Here is a 17667-nt window from a genome sequence, read left to right as displayed (position 1 = left end):
CTGCGCGTCCGGAGCCTGTGCTCTGCAACGGGAGAGGCCACGGCAGACGGAGGCCCGCATACCACAAAAAAAAAAAAAAAAAAAAAAAAAAGTCTCTGCTAAAGGTGAGCTTATCATCAAATATTGCAAACTCAATTATAAAACAATCTACTATGAGGGAGAATCAGCAAACACAACAAACAGTAGCTTTAGTATGCCAAGGACTTCAGAATATGGTACATTTTAAAAATTAAAGGAGTAAGTCTAGGAATAGTGACATTTCAAAAAGGAATAAGTCAAGATGAAAAAGGAACAAATTGAATTTCTACAAATAAAAAATAATAAGGTTAAGCTCAATGGAGGGGTGAAATAACAAATTACAGACAGCTACAGCAAAAATTAGGGAATGGAAAATAAGTCTGAGGAAATTAACCAGGATATAGAATATTGAACACAGATATAGGGAAATGGAAAATGTGACAGGCAATTGAAAGATTTGAAGGATAGAATGAAAAGGTCTACCTAGAATTCCATACCTATCTAATCAAAGAGCAAAGAAGGAATATATATTTTCAGAAAAAGTCTCAGTGTGTTTGTCTCCAATAGACCGTTGCTAAAGGAACTAACAAAGGATATGTTTTGGGGAAAAAATGAATTGAAGCAATAAGGAAGAAATGGAACATAAGAAGAAATGGTGCACAGCAGAATTGGCAAATGCGAGTAAATTTAAATAAGCACTATATGTAAATAATAATGACTAATAATTTTATTGGTCTTAAAATAAGATGCAGCTAAAGTACTAATCAACTATGACAATATAGTTGGGGCATGGTTAGAGTTAAAGGATTTGAAGTTACAGGATGAGAGTACAGATGCTGCTTAAGACAGTGGTAAAATGTTCACATTAAATGAGTTAGAGGAGGTTCCTGACTTCTCTTGGGGATTTAATACGCTTATGTTTCTGCTTGAATCTATGAGTTCTCATCACAAGGAAAAAGTATTTTTTTCTTTTTCTTTTATTTTGTATCTATATGAGGTGATGAACGTTCACTAAACTTACTCTTACTGTGGTAATCAGTTCATAATGTATGTAAGTCAAATCGTTATGCTGTACATCTTAAATTTATACAGTGTTGTATGTCTAGCATATCTCAGTAAGAAAAAAGAAAAAAAAAGACATACCAAGCCAAGAACTAACCAAAAGAAAACTGGTGAAACTATATTAACCTCAGAAAATAGATTTCAGGGCAAAAATCTTTAGTTTTAGGAGAGAGATTAAAATGTTATATTTCATGTTATGAATATTTTATTACAATAAAAAAATCTTCACCAGAAGTAAAGTTTACAAAAGATAAAAAGATGAAATTAACAGTTATACATAAATATACAACTAATAGCATAGCTTTAAAATGTGTAAATAAAAATAAATGCACAATAAGAAATTAAAAATACTTTTTTTTTTTAAGAAGATGTTGGGGGGTAGGAGTTTATTAATTAATTAATTTATTTTTGCTGTGTTGCGTCTTCGTTTCTGTGCGAGGGCTTTCTCTAGTTGTGGCAAGCGGGGGCCACTCTTCATCGAGGTGCGCGGGCCTCTCACTATTGCGGCCTCTCTTGTTGTGGAGCACAGGCTCCAGACGCGCAGGCTCAGTAGTTGTGGCTCACAGGCCTAGTTGCTCCGCGGCATGTGGGATCCTCCCAGACCAGAACTCGAACCCGTGTCCCCTGCATTAGCAGGCAGATTCTCAACCACTGCGCCACCAGGGAAGCCCATAAAATACATTATTAAAGTGAGTAATTTTAACGCACTTCTCTCAGCAATTGTTAGAATCATTAGACAAAAAACACAGAATGTAGAAAATTCGAATGTATCCAGCAATTAATGATTGCACATTCTTTTCAAACACATAAAACTTGACCACATAAATGAAGTCCCAGAAAAGAATTAGTGTCAATTATAGTACATTTGAGCTAGGAATCAATAACAAAAAGGTAAGAAGACAACCGTACATTGGTTGTTGAAAGATTAGTTGAAATGAACAAACTCCTAAAACAACCTTGCTTTCCAAAACTGATTCAAGATAGAATAAAACCTGCAAATATTAGTATAATCATTAAAGAATTTGAATTAGTAGCTTAAAATATTTATACAAAGGAAACAACCAGGCCTGAGTGACTTTACATAAGTTTCAACAAACATTCAAAGAAAAGAATTCCAGTATTATAAAATTTTCCCAGATTCTAGAAAAAATAATGAGCATTCTGACTTCATTTTTGAGGCTAGAACTACCTTGGTACCAAAACCTTATGAGGACAACAAGAAAGGAAAATTACAAGCCATTCTAATGAAGGCAAATAAAAGCCTAAACAAAGCATTATGAAACTCAACTCAGTGGTGTATACAAAAGATCATAATCACACTGGTTTTATTCCAGCAATTAAAGATAGATTATTATAATTTAGCAATATTCATAAGTTGACAGATTAAATCTGTATAATCATCTCAAAAGACATGTGAAACAGTGATTAAAACCTCATATCCACACAGACACACACTGCACTTTAGCAATCTAAGGGTAGAAGAATTTCCTTAACCTAATACATATAGGATATTTATAAAAACATAATATCCATTATATTTACTGATGAAATGTCAAGAGTATTTGTTTTAAGATTGAAATCTTAAGATTTTAAGATTGAAAACAAAACAAGGAGGCTTGCTGTCACCACTTCTATTCAACATTTTCTTGGAGGTCCTAAAGCAGCAGAGTAAACAAGGAAAAGAGATAAAAGGTATTTTAATTGGAAGGAAACAAAGTTATCATTATTTAATGATGACTGTTAATGTAGAAAGATTGAAAGAATCTCCAAATCATTAGAATTAAAATAGAGTAGGGGCAATAAAAGTAAAAATAGATAAATTGGACTACATCAAAATGAAAAACTCGTGTGCATCAAAGGACACATCAACATAGTAAAAAGGCAAACTGTGGTATGGGAGAAAATATTTGCATATCATATATCTGATAAGGGGCTCATATACAGATTATATAAAGAACTCCTATAACTTAAGAACAATAAAAAGCAAATAACCTATTAAAAAATTGGGTAAAGGAATAGACATTTCTCCAGAGATGATATATAAATGGCCAATATACTTCACATTACTTAACTGTACACTTAAAAATGGTTGAGATGGTAAATTTTATGTTATGTGTATTTTACCAAAATTTTTAAAAATAAAAGAGCAAGGTTTCTGGATATAAAATCTATAACTAGAAATAAATAACAGATACATATATCCTTTATGAACAAGAATCTATAACTTTATTGAAAAATATTTAAAAAGGCTTAAGGGAATTCCCTAGTGGGGTCCAGTGGTTAGGACTCTGCACTTTCATTGCCAAGGACCCGGGTTCGATCCCTGGTCAGGGAACTAAGATCCTGCAAGCTGCATGGTGTGGCCAAAAGAAAAAAAAGAGGCTAAATACATGAGGAGATGAACATATTCACAGAAAGGAATGTTCAGTGTGTGAACTGACATGTGAAGATGTCAGTTCTCTCCAGAATTGTCTATATATTCGATCAGTTCCCATCAAAATCCCAACAGGATTTTTTTTTTTTGCGGTAAATGGACAGACTTATTGTAAAATTTAAGTGGAAGTGTGAAGGGTCAAGAATAACAAAGACTCTCCTAATGAAGAATGAAAGTTTGGGGCACTGGTACTACCTGAAAAGATAAGAGGAAACTGTAACAATTAAATCATCATGATACTGGTACAGGGATAGAAGTAGAATATCTATCTTGTAGGAGAAGAATGGATTGTTTATTAAGTGATCCTGAAGCAACTGATTATCCATATTGGATACAATTGGATTATTTCCTTATAACTATCAAAGAAATCAGTTCTAAGTAGATTCAAACTTAAATATGAAAGATAAAAACTATGGAATAATGAAGACAATCTGGGAGGATATCATTATGACATCAGGGAGGGGAATATTTCTTAAGATACAAAAGGCACAAAATAAGAAAGAAAAGATTAATAAATTGGGACTACTATATATTTAAAGATGACCATTCATTAAAAACAATAGAGTGAAAAACCTTAAAGTGAAAGTTGTTTGTAAAATATAACTTCTATAGGGTTAAAATACAAAAATATAAAGAACTCTTACAAATCAATAAGAGAAAGACAAACCCAGTGAAACACTACGCCAAAGACAGGAACAGGCATTTCACAGACAAAGAAATACAAATGGCCCATAAACATTGGAAAAAATGCTCAATATTTCTAGTAATAAGGGAATTGCAAATTAAAACCACAGTAACATTTGTCACCCACCAGATTGGCAAATGTTAGAACGTCTGACTGTAACAAGGGTTGGCCAGAATGTAGAGTCAGGAAGTCCCTCACATAGCTGATGGGAGTGGAAATTAGCGTAACCACTTTGTAAAAGCAAATTGGCAGTGCCTAGTAACACTGAATGTGTATAATTTATGACCCAATAATTCCACTCTTAGGAAATTCTTTTACATGGCCAGCAGGAGACACGGACAAGAAAGTTTTACAGCAGCATTGTGACTGAGAGGGAACAAAGGGAAACAACCCAAATATATAAATTATGATGTAACTGAGCAATGAAATACAATCAAGCCATGAAAAAATGAGTGAATTTTATCAACATATGCATCAACATGGATGAATTGTAACAATTTTGAGTAAAAGAAGCCAGTTGCAGAAAAAAAAATATACGTAAATCTATATAGATTTTAAGCATGTATTAAATAAATCATGTATTTTTTATAGTACATAATTGCTAAAATAGTAAAATCAAGGAAATGATTAGTACAAAATCCAGGATACTGATAACCAGGAGAGGTGCGGGTATGGTGGGAGTGGGTGGTATTAGATAAGGGCTCACAGCCAGTCTTCCAAGTGACCATAATGGTATATTTCTCAGGCAGAATAGTAGGTAGATGGGTATTTGTTTTATCACTTTTTAGACTGTACACCCACATTTTATATACTTTTGAAGTATTCTTTTTTAATGTAACCTGTAATTTTTTTTTCTTTATTTATTTTTTGCGGTACGTGGGCCTCTCACCGCTGCGGCCTCTCCCGCCGCGGAGCACAGGCTCCGGACGCACAGGCCCAGCGGCCATGGCTCACGGGCCCAGCCGCTCCGCGCACGTGGGATCCTCCCGGACCAGGGCACGAACCTGTGTCCCCTGCATCGGCAGGCGGACTCTCAACCACTGCACCACCAGGGAAGCCCTATTTATTTATTTTCTAACATCTTTATTGGAATAGAGTTGCTTTACAATGTTGTTAGTTTCTGCTGTATAACAGAGTGAGTCATCTCTATGTATACATATATCCCCATATCCCCTCCCTCTTGCATCTCCCTCCCACCCTCCCAATCCCACCCCTCTAGGTGGTCATAAAGCACCGAGCTGATTTCCCTGTGCTATGCAGCTGCTTCCCACTAGCTATCTATTTTACATTTGGTAGTGTATGTATGTCAATGCCACTCTCTCACTTCGTCCCAGGTTCCCCTTCCCCACCCTCCCCGTGTCCTCAAGTCCATTTTCTACATCTGCGTCTTTATTTCTGTCCTGCCCCTAGGTTCTTCAGAACCTTTTTTTTTTTTTTTTTAGAGTCCATATATCTGTGTTAGCATATGGTATTTGTTTTTCTCTTTCCGACTTACTTCAGTCTGTATGACAGACTAGGTCCGTCCACCTCCCTACAAATAACTCAATTTTGTTTCTTTTTATGGCTGAGTAATATTCCATTGTATATCTGTGCCACATCTTCTTTATCCATTCATCTGTTGATGGACACTTAGTTTGCTTCCATGTCCTGGCTATTGTGAATAGTGCTGCAATGAACATTGTGGTACATGTCTCTTTTTGAATTATGTAACCTATAATATTTTTAAGAGATGGTAGGAAATGTTTTGAAATTAGGTAAAGTGGATGAAGGTATTGAAAATGCACAAAGATTGAAAATCATTGCCTAAGAGGGTTTGGAGGAGATCTAATTTTCTAGGTTAAGGCCTCCCCGTATATCAGTGTGAGGGTTCAAGTGAGGGGAAAGGTACAAAGACCTGTCAGAACATCTCTGGCCTAGTGGCTTAAACGAAGTGTGGAGTCACCAGTCCCTACACCTGGATTGCTTTTCTTCCTCCCTCACTCCCTGCACTTCTGTAAATACTTAGTGACTGACTACCAAGTCCTGGGCATTGTCCTAGGGGCCGAGTAGCCAGAAGAGGTAATGTCCCTGTCTTGGCACTTAGAGTGGTTTTCGAACTCTTGCTCACACACTTAGTTAATCTTAGTTTCCTAACGTAGCTCCACAATGAAATCACTTTAGGCCCATATTGTAATTCATGCGTTGAGGTCTTTTTAAGGAAATCATTTATCTACCTATTTAGACAACCTAATTGAATGCATTATCTTTAAATTTTCAGGATAATGTTCTTTTTGGTTTGATCCTAGCCCTTAGTTAATTCCTATATATGTTTATTTCCAGTCTTTTTCTCCTTCCCATACATATCAAGCATCTCTTGATGTACTCTACGTGGAATTGGCTTTGATGTATTGATTTTACCTTTCTATCTTTTTGAGACTTGAAATGGGATCTAATCTTAAACCTTGACTTGGAGCAGTATTTTTGAAAGCACAACAAGCATGCTGCTAGAGAATATTAGGTGATACAAAGGGAAACATTTTTTTTAACAGTCTTATTTTAATGTTTATGGTAAAATATACGCAATGAAACCTGTGATTTCATGGCTATTATAATCCATCTCACATAGACTGCATGAGTTAATGGCCCAGGTGGTTCTCAGATGTAGCAAAAAATCACGAAATGAGTACCTGGGTTACACATGTAGTGTTTAGTTGTAAAGGTGAATTAAGATATTCTCTGGTGTCCTCTGATGGTCTCCTACTCATATCATAACTCTCAAAAAATTAAGCTTATGTGGTTTAGTCAGGAAAAAGAAATCTAGAAAATTCATCTAGGCAAATAATTTATTCAAATAACATATTCTGGTGTAGGTCAGGTTCTGGAAATACACAGATGAATAAAATGTAGATTCTACCCTTCAAGACCACTGGTCTAACAGAGATAGGCATGTAAATTTAAAAGTGCAGCGTAGTATTGGAACAGTGCAACAGTGGAAATGTGTACTTGGCAAGTGGGTAGCTTGGAAAGATGGGTGCCGACTTACGGAGCAGCGAGGAAAGTCTTCAGAGGGGAAGGGAGGCTTGCAAATTAGCAGCCTTGAGAGATGAGCAGAAAATTTAAAGAGAAATAGATTGGGAAAGGGAGATCTCAGAAAGGCACGTGCCAAGCTACAGAGATCCAAGAGAACATGGTACATGGGGTTAACTGCGCAGCTTGATGTTTATGCTGATGTGAGGTGAGAGGTGAGGACAGAGGGGGTAGCCGGATATGAAAGCTCTTAAGGGAGCTGTGATGGCGTGGATTTAGATCTTAGTCTATAAATGATTGTCAGCCTTTGCGAGATTTTAAGCAGAAGACTGCATGATGTCTGGGGCAGTGTAGAAGATGGAGCAGAGGAGGAGGAATCAGAGTCATGTTACAGCTAGTCATTGGGCAAAGGGATGGTGGAGAGCAGTTGTGGGGAAGTTCAGAATTTCTGCTTTGTGTAGCTTCATATAATTTTCAGGAAATTAGATTACATATAGATTTCCCCCAGAATTTAATGTGTTGAAGGGGATGGTGGTAGATGATTTGGAGCCAATATATGAAGTTTCTGAAGAGAATGGTATTATTCAGTCTGTTATAAACAAGGTATTAAGTAACTTTCCCTATATAGTCTTAAAGGTAAATAGATTTTGGCTTATTTTCTGTTAAAATATATGTAGGCAGCATGTGAAAGTTAAGTGGAGATGTGCTACTGATGAGACACACAGCTGCAAACAAGGTCTATTTTCTAATTAAAATAGTACATATGGTAATACACTGCAGAGGCAGAAAAATGAAATATTTAAACTTTTTTGCAACTAGTATCCTGCCAAGAAAATCTCAGACAACAGTATTATTTGAAGGGAATTGGGGGGCTTCTCTGGTGGTGCAGTGGTTAAGAATCCTCCTGCCAATGCAGGGGACATGGGTTCGAGCCCTGGTCCAGGAAGATCCCACGTGCTGTGGAGCAGCTAAGCCAGTGCACCACAACTACTGAGCCTGCGCTCTAGATCCCGCGAGCCACAACTACTGAGGCCGTGTGCCACAACTGCTGAAGCCCGCACGCCTAGAGCCTGTGCTCTGCAACAGAAAAGCCACCGCAGTGAGAAGCCTGCACACTGCAACAAAGAGTAGCCCCTCTCACTGCAGCTAGAGAAAGCCCGTGCAGCAATGGAGATCCAACGCAGCCAAAATATAAATAAATAAATAAGCAAATTAATTAATTTTTTAAAAGTGTCCTTTAAATATGGGTTTCATATTCTACATATCTTAGTCGTGGCATATTGTTTACTTTTGTGCATATTTACTATTATACCTTAGGCCTGCTAGTCTTTGGATTTAGTGTGTATTGTTCTACCTTCCCAGGAAATGTGTTAGTATGCCCACTTATTTTTGTACCTTCAGCATATCATAATTTAGAGTCACAGATCTGATGCCGCCTGTGTATGTGAGTGCACTCATTTGTATCTGTATACATAGCCAGACCCTTAACACCAAATGTTCTGTTTCATGTTCATCTGGGGAATATTCTCTTAATATTTGGGGGGATGTGGGTTAGTCAGCTAATTTGCTAACATTCAAGAGCCGTGAGCTCTCAGCATTATCTTAAACTTTTAGTATTTTAGTCCAGCAAAAATTTCTGACTCTGATCAGGGAATTAACTATAACATCTTACCAGAATGATCCAGAAGCATCAAAAGAGGGAGTTCCTGCAAAGGGCACACAGAGATGTTCAAAAGGAAAGTTAACACTAACTGGATAGTGTGACTGCATAGTAGAAATGAGGGAGTTAGGACAGAAATGAAGGGCCACAAACGACCTTGAAACAACCCCTTGAAACAGCCATAGGTTCCTTTCAGCAAGGCTCAGTAGTGGTGACTGTAATGCAACTTAGTTTGTATTTGCAAAGATATTTTCTACAGCTCTTGTCCCTAAGTTAAAATTCTGTTTCATTCTTTTGAAAATTCAATTCCTTATTTCCATATTTTCTACTTTGGCACAGAAATCCCCTGCAAAGAAGCTGAGCCATGCAATTAGTAAATCCTTGGGGTGTGTACCCACCAGAGAACCTCCGCATCCTGTTTTTCCTGAACAACCAGAGAAACCACTTGACCTTGCAAATATAGTGTAAGTATATGATAGATGTGGATTATACTGAAATGAAAACCTTGCTGAATTCTTTTGGGTCAAAACCGAATATCACCTAACATGAACATTTCACCTTCTGGTTTTTACTTTACTTTTGGGAATCTTAAGACTTCAAGCTTTCAGCTCTTTAAATCACCATAGATATCTGCATGGAAACCTAGCTCCTGAGCCCTGAAGCCTAAGTTATGTAGCGGTCCCCTTCAGAAAATTAATACGTTAAGAGTAATTAGTGTGCTGGGTTTAACAAGGTTGTCTTTTGTTATTTGTGCTCTTCACTTAAATCAGCAGTAGAGATCTTTTCTTTACAACAGTTAATGACCATAGAGATTTTAAAAGTTAGTTTAGACCACATGGAAATGAAAATCAACCTAATTTGCTCTTTTTGTATTGAGAGAAAATTAGGAACCACAAGACTGAACTCTATAAATAAAACTAGTGTTTTATTTTTATTTTCAGTTAAATATTCTTACTAAAGAAAAGAAAGCTGGAGGGGAACAAAAAAGCTAGAGAAATGAAGAGGAAAAGTGAGGAGGAGAAACAATGAAGGATAAGATTCAGCCTTTAAACTGATTTCTTCCCTCTGAATTAAATAATGATATTAAGTGTACTCTGCTAGATAAAGTTGGTAGGTTTTTGATTATTAGTCTTACTCAGGTATTTAGAAGTTTTTCTGTTGCAGTAGACATCCATTTTCTTTTACCTGGCTCAAATTACATAGTTTGATTAAATGAGCTCTTAGAGTTCTTGATCTTTTCTTTCTCTTTCGTTCAATAATTTTCAAAACTTTTATATTTATTAAAATAATACATATAGATTAAAAATTCAATAATACAGAAAAAATACAACAATACGTATAACGAAATGCAGCACATCCTCCCCAGTTTCATTGTGCTTTGTTTGGGTTTTTAGATCTCCTAATGGGTACCTCCATATCGCTAAATAATATATTCAGAGCACCATTTCTTGGCTTATCCGTTTTGGACATTATTGAATTCCTTCTGTGGTGTAAGGGATCAACCTCATTTATAACTCTACGTATCAACCCATCTCATTTTTTCATAATTATATCACCATTTTAAAAATTAGTTACCTTTGTACTCCTGAATGTAATTTTTAAACTTCTATTTCTTGTAAATTCTTTTGACTTCTACTATGTAAACGAAGGAAGTTTTAACCTTCTGTCTGCTTCTCCCTTCTCCCTTTGCCTCCTAACTTCTGTCATCTGTGCTATTACTTTTATATTATCAAAGCTGATACTATTTCTCTTCTCTCCTATGATCATAACTAAGTCTTCTGAGATTTATTAAGGGCTCAATCTAAAAGTTGAAAACCAAATAACAGCATTTTCAGTTAATTCCATTCATTACAAAGTCAAGCAGTGTGCTCTCATTCTGTGTACCCTTCGTTTAGTTCCAGTGTCACAATCCCTGTGCAGTTGTTCTCGTCAGAGTTCAGTGGGATCTTCTTGCTTATATACCACAGATTGCTCAAAAGTGTGCCTGTTGACTTTATAACTGGACTGACTTTCTTGTACTGTTTTTGTGGTGGTTTTTCCTTCAGTTTCCCATTGATTTCTTCTTCCTGGGGAAAAAATAGGCTTTTCTCCCGCTGTGTTCCATAGTATATTTTACTTATTTGTGTGTAATCCATTTTTTGGTTAAATTTGTTAACCTTTTCCCTTTTTGGTTAGTGTTTTTCATTTGAATTAAAAACAAAAACCAAAACCCTTGCCTGCTCCAACATTGTAGTGATATTTCTCTCTCTTTTTAAGCTTTGAAGGTGTCCTTTTTACATATGTCTTTAATTCATCTGGAACAAATTTTTGTGTGTGGTGTGTTGTGGAATATCCAGTTTTCTCTCTCTCTGCATTTGAATAATAACTTGTCTCAATGCCATTTTTTGGATAATCCATCATTTCCCCACTTAACTACAATGCCACCATTGTCATAAATGAAGTTTGCAAATACGCACGGTCTGGTTTCTGGGCTCTTTATTCTGTTCCTTTGGTCAAAATGTCTATCACTATGCCAGTATCATACTATCTTAATTACTGTAAGGGATTAAGTCATCTTTTTTAGGAGTGTCTTGTCTATTCTTTGCCCTTTGCTCTTTCATATAAATTTGAGAATCAGCTTATTGAGTCCCTCATAAAATTTTGTTGGAGTTTTGATCAGAGATTTATTGAATCTAAAGATCAAATTGGGAAGAACAGACATCTTTATAATATTAAGTCTTCCCATTCCATGAATGCATTATGTCTTTCCATTTACTTAAATACCCTTTTGTGCCATTTAGTAAAGCTTTATAATTTTTCCTCAGAAAGGTCTTGTACACGTTAAATTAATTCTTGTGTACTTTGCATTTGTTGCTGCTGTTGCAAATGGTGCCTTTTTTCTCTGCAGTTATTTTGAGATATAATTTACATGCAATAAAATGCTCCCACTTTAAGTGTACAATTCAGTGATTTTTGGCAAATGTGTACAGTCATGCAAATGGTATCTCTTTTGAATTATGTTTCTTAACAGTTTGTTGCTGGTGTATGGACACGCACGTTGCTATTGTATTTTAATCCACTATGTAGTCATCTTGTGTAACTTGTTCATAATTCTAGCAATTTGTACTCACATTCTTTTGGATTTTCTGTAAATCATTATATCACCTGCAAATAATGATTGCCTTTTGTCTTCCTTCCCATTCTTTATGCTTTTAAATATACTCATTTTTTTTCTTTTGGTTTTATTATGCCGGCTAGAGCCTCCAGTGCAATATTGCATGCAATGGTTTGAGAGGCATTCTTGCATTATTTACTAATACCAAAGAGAACACTTTCAGCATTCATTTTAGCATGTCTTTTGTTGTTGTTTTTTTGTAGAAACTGTTTATCAGATAAAAGAGGTTCCCTTTTATTCCTAGTTTGCTAGTGCTTTCTTTTTGTCATGAATGATGTCAAATTTTATCAAAGACTTTCTGCATTGAGATGATAGCCTGAGTTTCTTTATTCTGTTAATATAGTGAATTACATTAATTGTTTTTTAAGCAACCCTACATTCCTGGAATAAACATAAGTTGACCCTACCTTTAATACACTGCTAGATTTCACTTGCTAATATTTTGTTTAGCTTTTTTCTATGTTTATGAGTTAAATTGTCCTGTAATTTCCCTTGATTTTTTTGTTTTGTTTTTAGGACAAAGTTTGCCCAGTTTTCTGTCTTCAAAAAGTTGAGGAGAATTCTCTCTTTTTATATTTTTTGAGGAGAGCTTGTTTAAGTTTGGAATTATTTGCTCCTTGTATTTTTGGTAAAACTCACCAGTGAAGCTATCTGTGCCTTAAGCCTTCTTTGTGGGGAGATTTTTAACTATTAATTCCATTAATAGTTAAAAATAAACAGTCTTTTAAAAAAAGTATAAGACTATTTTCATTTTGTATTTCTTTTTGAGCCACTTTGGAACATTTTATAGATGTAGGAATTTGTCAATTCCATCTAATTTTCAAAGTTATTGGCACAAAGTTTATAATATTTATCTATAGTATCTGTGCTAACATCTTTTTCATTCCTACTCTCACATATTTATAGTTTTTTCCTTTTTTTTTTCCCTTGAAAAATCTTGCCATAGGCTTGTCCAATCTGTTAGGCCTTAAGAGGACCAACTTTTGGTTTTGATGATTCTTTTATTGTATGTATTGTATTTAAAAAATTTCATTTATTTCCATCCTTTATTATTTCTTTTGTTAAAGCTTCTTTGGGTTTATTTTGCTACTCTTTTTCTAACTTATTTAAAGATATGGTTAGCTTACTCATTTCAGGTTTTTTCCCCCAAATTTAAGCATTTAAGGCTATAAATTTCTCTAAGCACTACCTGAGTAATGTCCAAATTTTGTTATATAATTTTTTTATTGTTTAATTCTAAGTATTTTCTAAGTTCTGTTGTTTCTTCTTTGAGAAGTATACTTTCTTAATTTCCAAACATATGAGGGTTTTCTGGTTACCTTTTTGTTATTAATTTCTAATTTAATTTCATTTTGGTCTGAAAAATGTTCTGTATTATTCAGTTCTTACAAAATTGTTGAGACATGCTTCTTATCTAGTATATGATCAAGTTTTTATTATGTTCCAAGTAAACTTGAAAACGTTTATTCTATGCTTCTTGGGTACAGAGTTTATGAATGTATGTCAATTAAGTCAAATTTGTTAACCATGTTACTCAAATCTTCTACAGCCTTACTTGTTCAAAATTATACATATTTCACTAGGAAGTTAAAAATTTATTCTTACGTAGTTACTTTCTTTATTCCTAAAAATTCTATTTGTTCTCTAGTATATTTTATCTGCTAGTAACATCTTTTAAGATTTTTTGCTAGGTACGTACCTGGTATAACTTTTCCCATCCTTTTTCTTTCAATTTTTCTGTGTCCTTAGGTTTTCAGTATGTTTCTTACAAATTGTAAGCTGGATTTTAAGGGTGACATCCCACTCTAGTCACCCTTTCCCCCATGGGTAACCATTCTAATGTGCTTATTGTATATCCTTTGATTACAATAAGGAATCATCCTGTTCTTGAAAACTAGGTATTTTCTATGTCCTTTTTTTAAAGTTTACACAAGTGGTATGTGAACCGTGTTTTGCCTATCCATTCTCCCTGGGATGGACACCTGGGTTGCCTTCAGATCTCTGCCTCCACATATAATGCTGCAGTAAATGCCTCAGATGTTTCCCAAATGGAACTGGGTAAGAATTTCTTTATACCTAGAATACAGTTGTTAGGTGAAGGATTATGTACATCTTGACCAGAAGAAGTGTGTTGGGGAATCCAGTAGTTCAGTGTAGACTTTCAGTTAATCTCTCCATTTTAATTCATAGCACACCTCTCCCTGGTGTGCCTGAGTCTGAAGACTAGCAGGTAACCTCTAGTTTCTTACCAGCCCAGAAAAAAAGTAGTCATCTGACTGTGTGCTGCTGGGGAGTCCAGTGGAGGAGGTGGATGTGTTCTGCATCACAGGCAGACTTTCAACTAATCCCCCTCTTTCTAATGCAGCCCCTCACTTCTCTTTCAGAGGCACCAGGCATCTTTAATTGCTGAGCATTCATGGTCATCTGTGTTTCCACTTCCCTTGTCTCAGGATGAACTTGACCTCAGATTTCTTCTTCTCTGTATATTAAAAAAGCCATCCCCATTTCTAGTTTCTGTTAGTAAGGAATTCAGTGTAGGACTGAGAGCTAAGAATTGAAACCTGATTTTTTTCTTTATTGACTCTTATCATTTTATTGTATTTACCTCAGATCTTTTTTAAAAAAAATAAATAAAACATAGTAGATAATGTTGTGGTTTCCTGTGTCCTTCCTAATCCCATTACCGTTTCTCTCTCCCAAAGAGTAGCCACTAACATTTATTTGGTATCTATCACTCTGTACATGTGTTTATACTTTTGCTAGATGTATATGCATCTTGAAATCACATATTTTAAAACTTTATATAAATGGTCATGCTCTGTATAGTCTTCTGTAAGCTTATTATTTTATAAATATTGGGTGGGCCAAAAGGTTCATTAGGTTTCTCCATAAGATGGCTCTAGTAGCACTTAGTCGTCTTTAACTTCATTTGAAACAGTTTTGTTAGATTGTATGTGACAGCTGTCATATCAGTGTGCCTTTAAAAAAAGACTTATCAAAATCGGTGAATTTTTGTGTAGCCACTTTAATATTGAAGATGGAAGAAAAAAAGCAACATTTTTGGCATATTATGCTTTATTATTTCAAGAAAGGTAAAAACACAGCTGAAACTCACAAAAAGATTTGTGCAAGTGTATGGAGAAGGTGCTGTGACTGATCAAACATGTCAAAAGTGGTTTGCGAAGTGTTGTGCTGGAGATTTCTCGCTGGACGATGCTCCACGGTCGGGTAGACCAGTTGAAGTTGAAGTTTCTGGCTCTACCATCTTAACACGAGGCCTCATTGGTCACTGCAGCTGGGGAAGAGAGCGTGTGGGGACCTCACATCAATTCTTCTGTGCTTTGGTGACACGTGTCATTTCCTTCACAGCTGTACTAACTTCAAGTATAGATCATCTTCCGTGTACCTAGGAAGGAGAGGAGAACCAGATATTGGTCAGCTCTAGTAATGTATACCATAAGTGTATTCAACTTTACTAGATATTTCCAGACTAGGTATAACCTAGAACTCAAATTTTATAGTTCAGGTATTTATTAATCTGAATTATTCCCAAGCCATGTAGATAGTAGACCACTCAGAAAATGCAGTGATAGCTTCCCTTTTGTATTCTGATGAAATTTTGAGTAATTAATCCTATTTGGATTGACTAGACAACTTTTAAAGTCGCATTCAACTTTGAGGTTCTGTGTTTAACAGATTTTTTTTAATGTATATATTCACATACCAGTGGTTCCCAAACCTGGCCGATACCAGGGTCACTAAGCTTTAAAAGTGTAGAATACTAGATTACTTCTCTTCTAGGTCAACTGAGTCATTATTCTGGGGGTGGCCTGGAATCTACCTTTTGAAAAAGTTTCCTTGTGAATCTGATCGGATTATGGAACCACCTCATTAGAACATAAATGGTTTTAGCTATATGAATAACAAGCTAAGAATTCACTATTAATCATCCAAAAATGCATATAGAGTACAACTGAAATATAAATATGTGAACAGCAATTCTTAATGCTTGCTGAAATTTAAATTTTCCATTCATTCAGCAAATATTTATTAAGGATCTTCCAGGTATTATGCAAGGTGCAAACAGTATTCACACAGTTCTTTGCTTACATGCAAATAGGTTTGAGTGACAGTGAAGAAGCCAATTTTATAAAGTACAGTGTTTTCGGCTGGCTTCCTTAGGAAAAGGTTACAAGTATAGATGAGAAAATTGTGAGGAGTGGGCCACTCTGCATTTCTTAATCATGATCAGGAAAAAGAAAAAGATTGCTGTTTTCCACTTAGAGATGAAGGTAGCTCCTACATTTGAATGCTTAAAGTCAGCAAAATATTTCATTTAGATAGGATCATGATTGTTTTAATCATTGTTTCACTATATTAATTTAGAAGGGCCCTTCTTTGGACAAAGAATAGACAGCATTCTTGTACTTCAGGAGTCTTTACACATTGCAGGTATTATTTTCAGACACTTAAAGTTGCTTTTATTTGTTTTACTAAAAATCAGTAATCCTGATTTGGATGAATGCCGTCTACCAAGGAGGTTGAGAGTTGGGAATAAGGACTGGATGACCAATGTACTTGATTGAACTAGGCCACTAATTAAACACTTTTCAAGTAGGCTCACCTTTTATAGTTATTTCTTACATAGCATGCTTATTTGCTCACAGATTTTCGAAAACAAGGGAGCATGCTAGAATGTATATATCTTTGACCATTTCAAGCTTGATGTTTCTAAGAGTAGAGAATAAAGTTTCTTACTGAAGTTTTAGTTTAATGGTCAAACTTGTTAATTTTTTTCTTTATGTTTCTGGCTTCCATTTCATATTTAAAATTAATTTTCTCCCTTCAAGATTATAAAAATACCTCTTTCAAGAAATTTCTTATTTCTGTATTTTTTCCATTTTTGTTGTTGTTGTCAGGTATGAGCTAGGAATTTAAGTTTATTTTTTTCAAAACAGAGAGCCATTTGTCCCACCTCTATTATTTTCCTGTTTACTGTGTTGCAATTTTAATTTTGCCTTCCTTTTGACAATTGATACTCACTTTGAAAACTCTGAGAAATAATATAAATCACAGATTTGTCCTATATAAAGTAATTGTCTAATAAGATGTCTTTACCTCGTAGTCTGTCTTTATCTTACTGGTAGGTTAAGAAAGGGTTTTGTGAAGAATAACATTTACAGTGAAGCCTAAAACATAAATAGGGATTAGGTACATGGAGGGCAGCGGGAGGAGTATTCCCAGCAGAGGGGAAGCAGGAAAACAGAGAGCAAGAGGAAGCCTGCAGAGGTAAGCAAAGGCCACCTGAGATTTGGAACATTATCCCAGATTGAAGGGTTTTGGATAGGAGAGGGACATGTTGAATTTTGCATGTTAAGAAATCACCTCCTGTTGTGTAGAAATAGGGAGTGGGACAAGGATGAAGAAGCTGAGGCCAGCTAGGATTTTTTTGTTTTCATGTACCAGGTGAGAGATGATGGTGGTTTAGACTACCATGGTGGTAATGCAGATGGAGAAAAGTTTGTAAACATATTTTATTTTATTATTATTTTTTAACATCTTTATTGGAGTATAATTGCTTTATAATGGTGTGTCAGTTTCTGCTTTATAACAAAGTGAATCAGTTATACATACACATATGTCCCCAT

General features: G+C 35.3%; 1 protein-coding gene across 24 annotated transcripts in view; it reads left to right on the top strand.

Moving 5' to 3' along the window:
* Positions 1-17667, top strand: part of DTNB (dystrobrevin beta) — a 266778-nt gene that overhangs the window by 130088 nt on the left and 119023 nt on the right. For all 24 annotated transcript variants that reach the window (XR_008618857.1, XR_008618870.1, XR_008618868.1 and 21 more), the window contains exon 9: positions 9205-9329. Coding sequence is in view for 5 of the 24 variants with exons in the window: in XM_055089074.1 (XP_054945049.1) it covers positions 9205-9329 (125 nt within the window). In the remaining 19 variants the exon portion in view is untranslated. The remainder of the gene's footprint in view (positions 1-9204; positions 9330-17667) is intronic.

The sequence above is a fragment of the Physeter macrocephalus genome, chromosome 12 (assembly GCF_002837175.3).
Source record: "Physeter macrocephalus isolate SW-GA chromosome 12, ASM283717v5, whole genome shotgun sequence".
Taxonomy (NCBI): domain Eukaryota; kingdom Metazoa; phylum Chordata; class Mammalia; order Artiodactyla; family Physeteridae; genus Physeter; species Physeter macrocephalus.
The sequence above is the reverse complement of the archived record's forward strand: the minus strand, read 5'-3'. Positions and strand labels throughout refer to the sequence as shown.